This window comes from Ixodes scapularis, unplaced genomic scaffold, assembly GCF_016920785.2.
Source record: "Ixodes scapularis isolate PalLabHiFi unplaced genomic scaffold, ASM1692078v2 PGA_scaffold9__187_contigs__length_104089568, whole genome shotgun sequence".
In the NCBI taxonomy this organism is placed as follows: Eukaryota; Metazoa; Arthropoda; class Arachnida; order Ixodida; family Ixodidae; genus Ixodes; species Ixodes scapularis.
In genome coordinates this window covers 26,086,499-26,097,575 of record NW_024609884.1, presented here as the reverse complement: position 1 = coordinate 26,097,575, position 11,077 = coordinate 26,086,499, and the positions used below count along the sequence as shown (strand labels likewise).

The 11,077-nt window shown below is 49.8% G+C and overlaps 1 protein-coding gene across 1 annotated transcript; it reads right to left on the bottom strand.

Annotated features, from left to right (window-relative positions):
* Window positions 1–603: 603 nt before the first annotated feature.
* Window positions 604–1,449, bottom strand: LOC115330991. The gene has a single exon (XM_029993037.2). It carries the CDS (start codon window positions 1,447–1,449, stop codon window positions 604–606), a length of 846 nt encoding a protein of 281 aa, XP_029848897.2.
* Window positions 1,450–11,077: the final 9,628 nt, after the last annotated feature.

The following is an 11,077-nucleotide window of genomic DNA, read 5'->3' as shown; positions in this document are numbered from 1 at the left end:
GCAACGTGGGTTACAACGCATGCAAAGAGAAACACTGCTTGTTTCGGGCGCCGAGCGACGCCTCCCTGTTCGTGGCATGGGATCGTCTGATACCAAGAAAAAAATGTACTGAGTCACGCAATTTAATTTCTTTCTAAAAAAAATGATGCAGAAAAAAAATAAGATTAAGGAAGCGAGATTATGTAAGTAACTAACCGCTCCTAAAGGGCATTTGCGCTTCAATATAAGCCGCTCGCGCAAGTCACGCTTTTTCACAGGGATGTGGGATGGAACTTATTCGGTCTCACAACCAAGCAGACAAAAACAAACGAAGAATGCGACCATTTTCACGCCGAATAAAGTATCGATATTGATATTGATATTATTTATTGCACTTGACAGGTAGAAATGTACAGGCGTGCTGGTGTTGGGGCAAGGCTCACGCCCATGCACTAGTGTGCCCACAACACCAACCTATGCACTCTTACAGTATATATACATTTGTACAGAATGATAAAAAAAAAAAGAACTAGTGAGCTTACGACACCGATTTGTGCACTCTTACAACATGTATAGGTTGTACAGAATGGTGAAATAAATAAATAAAAGAACTAGGTAATTAAGTTAGAAGGGGTCACGGAAGAGCGGCTGAGCTACTTGTTTCGCCTCTTGGGGATCAAAGGGAATGTGTTCGGTGAGGTTTGGGGGCAGCCCCCTCCAAAGCTTAGCTGCCCTCAGCAGGCAGGACTCCCCATGCCGTAATGTTCGGGACATCACGGGCTGGAGTCTACCTGTTCTTCTGTTCACTCTGGGGGCATCATAAAGTTCCTGTTGGTTTGGTCCCATGATCCGGCAGGACAGCCGGACAGATGCTACTTGCTGTCGCTGGTGCAGGCTCCTCCAGGCAGCAGTCTTTCGGAGGTCACTAGAGGGTACTTCTCTGTAGGGGAGTGGGACTGACGGCGGGGAAACACTGCGGCGATAGTATGTGTAGGCTGCACGCCGTTGCACGCCTTGTAGTGTGGTGTGGAGATATGTTTGCTGGGTGTACCACACCGCAGAGCAATACTCTAGGTGGGGCAGCACCAGCGCAGTGTAAAGATGGCGGAAGGTGTTAGGTGTCATCCCTCGTGCGACTCGAGTGACAAAGCCCAGCATGCGTCTTGCTTTCGATGTGGCGCTGTGGACCTGGGGGGCTAAGTTGAGGCGGCTGTCCAGGACGACAACAAGGAGGGTTGTGGAAGGCACATGCTTTAGTAGTGAGCCACCCAGGGTTAAGTTTGAGACTTGGCTTGTAGTTTTTGAAGTTTTGAAAGAGATAGCGAATGTCATGGCAACACTTTTAGAGTAGTTAAAAGGTAATTTGTTTTCGGCCGATCGGTGAAAGCACTGGTCGAGGTCGTCCTGAAGGGCTTGGTAGGAGCTGTCAGAGCAGATTGGCTGAAGAAGGGACAGGTCATCGGCATACATGATTGGTGTGGAATTTAAGAGTTTTGCAATATCGTCAATGTAGATCAGGAATAATGTTGGGCCCAACACACTACCTTGAGGCACTCCAGAAGGCACCGGGGAGGGTAGGGGTTTTTCATCTCCGAACACTCTGTTGCGACTGCCAGGCCTCTGTCAGCCGTCGGATGACCGCGATCTGCTCCACACCGCCCTCAACGGCGTGCTCGCACATCGCGACACACTCACGGCCGCCAGAGGGAACACCTCCCCATTCTAGTACGCCCGACGCAGTCGCCGCGCGACACTGCAACGTCACGTGAAACTGTGACGTCACTGACACTGTGACGTCACGTGCCACGACCACCCTACACGAAACACACCCGGGAAAACCGCCACGAAACATCGACATACACATTAAAAATAAAAATAAAAACTGAGAACGACGACGACCGTGAGGAAGCTGCACCGGGCGACGGCGGAGCTTCATTCAGAGCACCAGAGTCCACTGAATGCGGAAACTGTTCAAAATGCATCGAAAACAAATACTGAGGCTTCCCCCACCCTTGGTAAAAAAATCCGACCGACTTTTTGCGAAATTCGTGTGACAGGCATGTTTTTGACGACCACTGTTCCTTTTACGTAAAATCGAGTGGAACCTGTCTTTTTCCCTTACAACTAGGGCTTGAAGAAACTTTCTTTGGCGGTCAAACTAAAGCTATTCGCGCCCGTAAGGTCACGCACATTGAGGACCGATCAGAGACACCTACGCGAGTGTAATCTTCACTTGTTCCGATATTCTAACAAAAGTTATCCTTAAACGTAATGGTTGCCTTTGCCCCCACCCTCACCTGTCCCATTCTTTCTGCCGGCTGAAACTTTTCGACTCCTAAAATTTGATAGATCTAAAATGAGCTGCGTAGTCTTCGTCGTGTAATTCATGCATTAACGACAGCCGATAAAAATTCGTTGCTGCCGGTGCAAAGGTGAGTTCAGTGCAAATCGCCAAATGATATCAGTCATTGTGCTCCGGATAGCACTGCCCCCGTGCACAAGGCCTCCCAATGAACCTCTTCCAGCGCTGCCGATAAAAGCGCGCGATTTTGATTTTGAGCTTGCCGCAGCGCCCACGAGAGGGCAGCACGTGTCGTCCTCCTCGGTCTCTCCTTCCGCTCCTTCCGTCGTGTCGTGGTTGCTCCTTAAATTCGGTACTTTCGTTCCCGCATTCAACCCCTCCCGATATGCGTCGTTTCGCAAAAGCGTCATCGTCGTAAAGGCAGCCATTATAAACCCGTGCACAAACGCAAAAAAAAAAAAAAAAAATAGGAAAAGAGAAGGTCTGTTTTTGAGGTATGGCAACACTCATTTACACGGCAGGAGAGAAACTTCGCCAGTGCAGTACAATCGCTAACCTGGGGTCTTTAACATGCATCACGGAGTAGTGATTATACGAGTGCACGCCGGTGCGATGCTCATCCTGATTGAAACGGGGACGGATGGGGATTGAATCCGGGGTCCCTGGGTTCTGCAGCACCAACTTTCACCTCACGTGCTCTCCTAGCTGCGTTACGTTACGGTAGTGGGCATGATTTTACGTCGTGCTCTTTCTTTTCATATTTCATTGGACGACAAGGCGGGAAAGGACATTATTGCCAGCTTACGCGCAAAGTATGTTCTTGGTTACTTTGAAGTTGTTCGTTTGCTTAAAGGGACACCGACAGGGTATTGATGCTCGCCAAGGTTTTTATTTGTACATGACACATGAGAATCATACAACCCAGAACACCATTTTCGGCTCGAAATTCGTTTTATTTCCGCCCAAAAACCGCCGATCGAGAACTGGCCGGTTTGAGTCGCGCTCACTCTCTTCTCCGTGATCACGTGCCGTTTTCTATGGTTTTGACTCAACCACCAAATGTAATCAAAGTCATTGGAGGCTCACATTCAATGTTAAGAATATAAAAAATAGAAACGATACCCATTTCTTTTTTGTGGCTTCTAAAAAAACTAAAAATACGTTGATTGAAAAAAAAAAAAGAAAGCAAGTTGCACAGCCACGTGATTTTTGGCGACGCTCTCCTTTATATTGCCTCTTCCTGCCCAGTCCAGTTTCGGTTTCGGTTTCGGTTTCAAGAAATTGCGTTTTTTTACGAAACGCAAGGCGCGGCTACTTCTCGCCTCCTGATTGGTCCTTCGGCGTTCTTGTCAGCGAATGCCGTATTTTGATTGGCTCCGAAGAGATAGTCAACGCTGGGGACTTGCCACGCTCTGCGTTTCATAAGCAATCAGGGACTATAATAATAATAATAATAGTAATTATAATAATAATGTGGTGTGTATGTTTATAAAGCCGGAAGTTAGTCAGCCCCAGTGGGCGTCTGGTGTCACAGCTGTAGATGAGAAATTTAGCCAGTGCAGTACGAACGCTAACCAGGGGTCTTTAACGCGCACCACGTAGTAGTATAACACGACCGCACGCCGGTGCGATGCTCATCCAGATCGAAACGGGCAGGTGTGGGGATTGATCACTGACTATAAATAGCTAACAATTTACAAGTGTTTTTTTTTATTACAAGAAAGGAAGGAAAAAAAAAGCAGCGGTGGTTTTGTTTGTTTATGGAGCTGCATATGGATTGCTGCCATAAATTATTTTGCAAAAAACTGGCCTCAAGGAATTTTGGCTGATCCCGGTTACAATAAGGCCAATCGTAGCCAAAACATTATCCGCAAAGCAAAGTTGAAGCGTGCTAAAAAAAAAGAAAAAAAAAAGATAATGTTTTTAAAGCCGACCGAACAACTTCGCTGTTTTGTTTATTTCTGCCAAAGGGTCTTCCTTTTCTTGTCGCTCGAGCCTTTTAGGCGGCGCAGTGTACGTGGATCCCGCCGTCGCCGAATACAACTCACTTACGACGAAGAAACGAGTGACCTTGCTCGCTGCTTGGAGAGGAAACCTTCTCGGGCCTCACCACTCTATAGGACTGATAAGTGAACGCTTAACATCTGGGACAGCGTTGGCGGAAAACGAAAATACGCACAAAAACAAAACAAAAAAAACCCGAGACGACATTTTATGCATTTCAAGCGCCCGCTCCGGTCAACTGCCAAGAAAGAACGGTTGTCCCCTCAGCACGATAGGCATCTGCCGCTGCATGCTGCAACTCGACGCGGCTCCCACGAGAAACTCGGTTGACGACGTGCATCGGCGAGGTCGAACGCGCCGCCGCCACCGTATTAGCTTCGTGCTGGCGGACGGACGGGCAGACAGTGTCGAGATTGTAATGAAGGGCGCTGATTGGGCGTCATGACGACAAAGGCGACTAGTGCAGTGAGGGGTTATCGCCGCGGGCCTTTTGAAGCTGGGAAGCCCGCGCCAGGTTTCCCCCCACCCGATTCCACCGGTTTGGTTCTCACAGGAACGGGCACGACGTAATTGCGGGGAGTTTCCGGGAGAACCTCTTCTCTTTATGGCTTCAGATTAATAGGCCGTCTTTCATTGATCCCTTCCGAGAGAAGTCGGGAAGGGTGGCAGGCCTCGGGGTGCCGACTCCGTATACCAATTTTGTCACTGACCCGCCCACTATCGAGTCTGCCCGCTTTGCAAGTTGTTTCATTGACGTCGTTATATAGTCGCTGTTTGCCGAGAGTACGGGATACCGTGGGGGGGGACCTGTTCGGAGTACTTGGAATTGGAGGTAGCTCACGTCCAGTGCAGAGCCTCGCCGTCCTGCTCCTCGGAATAAAGGAGGTGAATGCAAGCTCGGCGATGTTTGATCGCCTCTAAGGATGATCGTTTGTAACAGAGCTCCCTCAAGCACGTCGCGACTCGCGTGGATTGGGGGGAGGGGGGGGGGGGGGGAGGTATGGGAGTTGAGGATGCGATAATAGTTAGTTGGGACCTCCTCTACTTTTTTTCTTCTCTCTTTTTCTCTCTCTCTCTGGAGACCTTTCGGATAACCAGTCTCGTGACCGTCTCCAGCCTTTCGTGGTTTTGTGTCGTTAGGACGATCGTTGCATATCATGGATCGTCTGTTGACCTGCTTGCCTCGCCCGCATTGATGACGCTGCTTTTGTTAAATGACTTATTGTCGGCCAGCGCGATTAGTGTTTCCGGCGCTTTGTTCATCCCACACTGTCTAGTGTGTGTGTTTTGCGTCGTTCATTCGAGAACGATGCGGAGGGAGAGACCGAAAGAAATAAAAAGAAATGATGACGGGCGCGCAGTTTGCGGCGTTATTTATGCGGGCAGCACATTGGGCTCATGCACCATCTTTTATGAAACGCTACCCCGAATGCATAATGGTCGCTTCATTAGGAGCTAGACAGTTTTATGACTGAGAGATGTTCCGGAGCGCAGTCTGCTCGGCGATGAGGCAATAATAAACACGTGAATCCAGCCAACGAGCATGGGACCGGGCAACTGAGCAGAATGGGCTCCCTTGGGGCTGGGAATCTTTGCGAGTGGTCTTCTTGAAGAAGTTCTCTAGGCAATTGATGACGGCCGGCTACTTCGGGTAAACCCGAAATAAACAGAAGGCGGCAAAGATGTGACATGATGATGAGGAAGACAAATTGGACCGACCCTCTATTATATACGGCATTTCTGACTACATTAAAAATTTGGCGGGTTATTCACGATGGCCGATCACAGAGAATAGAATGAAATAAAAACGTTCAAAGGTCCTGCTTAAATGAATTCCGAACAGGCAACAAAACTAACGATACACTATCCCGAAAACAAAAGTAAACTGAACTTGACCAATCTCCCGGAGTCAAGAACTTCGTTCTAACCCTAACTTAAATACGAGGCACTGCAAATTTAGCATTGCCTAGCGCAAAATAACAATTTTAAAAATTGTACGGTTAAGGAAATTTTACATGTATGAGCTTTATATTTAGAGTGCCGTCCCTTAGTCAGGTCAAAGTTGCTGTCCTTTTTTTCCTTCTAACTTATGTTTTTTCTCTTTTTTTGTTATTAATGATGGTGTACCAAGGTCGGGAAACATAATGGTGTGGAAATTTCTGTGGGATAATGAACTTTGTCAACAGCACTCAAATTCACTACAAAATGGTGAAGGCGTATATTCCTTGCATGAAAGTAGACGAAATAAAGTCGTGTGAAGTACAAAGCACAGTGAGAAAGCTTGCGATGCTTTCATTTATTTTTACTCGGGACTGGTGATTTCTATCACGCTCACTTCTTACACTCCAGCAGTCTTTCGTTCCTCAGCAGCGCTCCTACCCACAAAAATTTTGAGATGAATGTGTGCCTTTATATTACACCATGAAAATCAAGTACAAAGGGGACATGAGTTGATTTCCCTCAATAAACAAAGTATGAAACGAACTCCATCCTGTCATGTGCAGCCACCGTGTCTCCATGTTTCGGTTACTAGCTCCCTTACCTGGAGTGAAGGCTTCGGGGAATTTCTCACCGAACAAGGATACTTGCCTTGGGACCAACATATCGAATCGCAATGTCAATTTGACAGTTTCCTTGTTTTACTCAGGCAGTCGTTTACAAAAATGCCTGAGTCCCCGTGGTAACTAGGGTAAGGCCACTGTAAAAAGGCAGGCGACGAAATGACGCTGGGGCACCTGCTGCGAGCCTACAATTTAAGTGCGACACGACGAAGGTGGAAACGCGTGGACGCTTAAGTCTCTGACGTTCTACAGTTGACGCCTTTTACCTGTGCTTTGCTCGCCTCCTAAAGTGTCAAACTCGCGCCTTGGAGACTGATGTTTTCACGGTAGTATGACTTTTTTTTTCTTAAATATTACAATATTTAAAATATGAAAACCCGAGACTTGCAGAAAACAATTAAGTGGACCGCCCCAACACCCACAGACACACACACACACACGCAGGTCTACATATAGACCGACACGCTGTTTACAAACAAGCCCGCATTTGCCCACACCAGGTGTGGGCACTGCGCGTGCGCAGAAACTGAATTCGCGTGACTTGAAGCGTCTGCGCATGCGCAGTGCCGTCGACAGCGCCACCGCAGTTGCGTGACGTCAGGGCTGCGTGTTGGTCTATATACACCTGGAACACACGAAGGGCTCGCGATATATTCTGCGTCCTGGTACCATAAAGTTAGACGGTATCTTTATAATATTGGTACAATTTTCTTTATTTCTAGCTGCTCTTTTAATCTCCGTTAGGTACCCAAGTAGAAAACAGACAGAAACCCCAGAAAGGAAACATGAGCAGGCATATGTCTCAGTGCCCGTGGCATTTTACGCTCAAGCCCCTCCCTCTTCCCGTTCCAACACACGTCCGGACGCGTTATAACGGGCCGCGAGCCTCTCGGCAAAGGCTTGCCGCATTCATCAGGGTTGATTGCCGAGCTTCCGGATCAAGCGTCCGTGCTGGAACTACCATTCCGAAGAAGGCTTCTATTGCCGGCGCCTGTCGAGCGTTCTCCTTCCCGCTTGTTCGGGTGCGCTGCCGAGACTCGCCGGAAAGGGATAATCCACATATTTACGTATATGCGAGGCCCATAAATCCCGCAATTTATCAAGGGCCCTGAGCGGCACGCCACCGCGAGAGCAGCCTGGCCCATGGATGGGCGCGAATAAAACGCCAAGCTCCGCGCTGGCACCGGCGGTACAAACAGAGCAGGCTCGTCCCGCTTTAATTATTCCCAATAAATAAAGCCAGAGTCACTTCCGCGCGAGAAACGCTCGCGCACCCACCTCGGCTTCATATCTCCCTCTCTCCCACTCTCCACCTTTTTTCGTTCTTCTTTTTTTTTTTTTTTGTGAAGAGTCGGCCATTTTTGGAGGCCGCATCGCTCTCGTTTTCTTTGGGGGTCGTCGAGATTTACGATTTACGATTTACGATGTTTGTTTAGTGTGTGCACGAGCCCGTGGTGCGGCCGCCACTTCCACTGGTGCGACGGGGCAGAATGGCCTTTCTCGCTCGACTCAGAGCGCCGTTTTTGCATATAGATACGTGTCATAACTCAGCGTCTTTATTGTGCCTATTAATCTGGGTCTTGTCTCCGAGGCTGACGGTGTCGCTGCCGCCGCTCGGGCGTCCTTGCTTTAATTTTTGCTCGCCGGTCTTCATTTCCTGAGATGAATCTGTTTGATTTGCCTCGGCTGAGTCGCTGCTGGGGGCCACCCTGTCTCGGTCGATGTGTTGTAATGCGTTGTACGCTAGTCTACGCCGGTCCCACTGACTCGGTATCTCTCGTTCCGTTCCAGTTTCGCAACAGAGTGTCGCACGCTGTGGACAAGCTCGTCGACTTTTGTTTATAGGACGATTGTGCTGTCACAAGCTGTCGGGCGTGCAGCGAGCTGATTGGTGTTGGCGTCCAGTCGTCATTCGAAGGAACATACTCAATCCTTCCTGGCCCTTAGCAGGTAAGGTTAAAAACAGCCTCCTGCAATCTACATACTACATGCTTGGTCGCGTGTTCTTGGGTATTTATTCTGGGGCGATATTGCCGCGACACCCCATGTAGAGACCTACATTACGTTTTCCTCTGGCTGTCGAGGCCCTTAAAAGTACGCTTCTAAACACCGAAGATCTGCTACAAAAATACAAACGTAGCTTTTAGATGGAGGTCTCCGCCGGACGGGAGAGCTAGCTCGTCACCTCACTTTTGTTCGCGGGGTCAAGATTCCTGATCTGTCTTTAGGATGAACTTCAATCTTGTTGTTTTTGTTTTGCTCCCCGTGCCACGCGCTTTGAGGTCGTCGCAGACTGAGCGGGCTGCGTAGCGGCGGCGGCCCATCCGTACACCGAGAGAGCCGTCGGCGAACCGGAAGCGCTTAATCACTCGACAGTTGTCTCCCGCGCGCGCACCTCTTGCGGGACCGCGGCTCTGGGCCCCGGCGGTGGGCAGCAGTCGTGGCGACGACCACGTCTACGTGTGCGCGGGTTGACTTGTGCCCGAGGAGGCGCCGGAGACCCCCGCGGAAATTGCCGGCGGGACGGTCGCGCGGGATGAGTGATGATGACCGCCGGACGCGCGCGTTTTTCAAGTTTTAATTTGAAGCGGTCGCGGGGAGTATAAAAACGGCCGGGAACGAGGCTACGCGCAGAGTCGGGAACAAGGAGCCCGAGTAATGAATCACTCGGCGCGTGATGAATGGCCGTGTGTCCTTCATGCGTGTCTCGGGGACTGCACTGCCGGACGGCGGCGGGGGCAGAGCCGCGGTCGTCTCCTCGGGCAGCTGCTTTTCTTCGGGACGAACGTCTTCGCGCGGCCCCACCAGAATTGCGCTTAGAAATGGAGAGAAATGGAGGAGCGTCATTCGGAGCATTTGCCCTTTCGCTTTGCCGCCGGGCCGCTTTCCGCCGCCGCTGCTTCGTGCCTCGCCCGCACGCGGACACGGCCGCTTTAATTTCATTTGGAAGGCGGACACGCTTTGGCTAGTTTAATCGTTTTGTTCCCGTCCCGTCCGCCGCTCTCTGTCGGGGCGCTTCTCCGCCGCGCTGGTGGAGCCGAGCCTCTTCGCTCGGACCGCGCAGTTTCATTCGTCAGGCTACTTCGTGCGCCCGGTCGCGGCCCGCACGCACACGGGCGTACCTCGGCACCCTTTCACGGCGGAGGTGCACCTTCGTCGACTTTCGAGCGCTTCGGCTCGCCTCTGATCGGTTATGTAAGCGGAATGAAACCATCTTCGTATTTAATGTATGGTATATTCTCGTTGTTTTCGCACACTTGGTATCCTTAGCAAACTCTTTAAATTTTAAACATTTTTTTTTTATCGCGCTTGATTAGTAAAACCGAGTTCCTTTGATAATTATCAGTGAGAAAATGAATCACCTTGTTGCTCTGTTAGGTGGCTAAAGAAAATCAATGGAGTGCGATCAAAGGCGGTAAATAGTTTTTATATTTGCGCATCTTCTCTTCTATGACTTATTGTGCAAATCTGACACGGAGAGCTCCTAGCTCAGCTTATATATATATATGACAGCTGCCCTCGGCAATTGTACACACTTCTAAAATCGCTGCTTTTTAATTTGTCTTCTCGTTCCCATATCTCAACTTTTAAGCCTGTGGTCTCGCAAAACTTTTGTTTTCACCGCAGTTTTTTTTTTTTTTTTTTAATAATATTGTGAGTGGTATTGCCGTTCAATGCAACGATTTTCTGTCATTTTTTTTCTTCTCAGAACAAACGGCATCCCTCCCCATCAAATGGAGTTCCCTCACTTTTTTTGTTGGTCGGCCCACTGGGCCATTGTGCGCGCGACAAGGTGCCCCGAAGAGACGGCCGGTTCCTTGAACTCCCCCGTCAGCCGCTACCCTGGAAACCGGGGAGCCCCGGCGAAGCCGATTTTGTCATTTCCCGGCGACAAGGGGATCGAGCAGGAGGCTGAAGGAAAGCCCGTCACTCAGGGCGACCCGGCTTAAATCCCGGCTGACGGACAGCGAGGGCGGAAAAGCGAGGAACAAAAAATAAAAACTCGACACGGAAAGAAGCCCCCCCCCCCCCCCCCCCCCCCGGTTCGGACAGGGGCCGCCTCTCACATGGACTCGAGGAGAAAGGCAAGAGGACACCAACTGGGCGGCTTGTGTTCCTCTTTGCTTTGGAATCAATAAAGAGCCCCTGGTTGTCATTGGATGTCAGGTATCGTTATGATACCAAGGCATGATGAGGAAGAGATGAAAGCCTTTCCCGGTTGTTAGCGCGC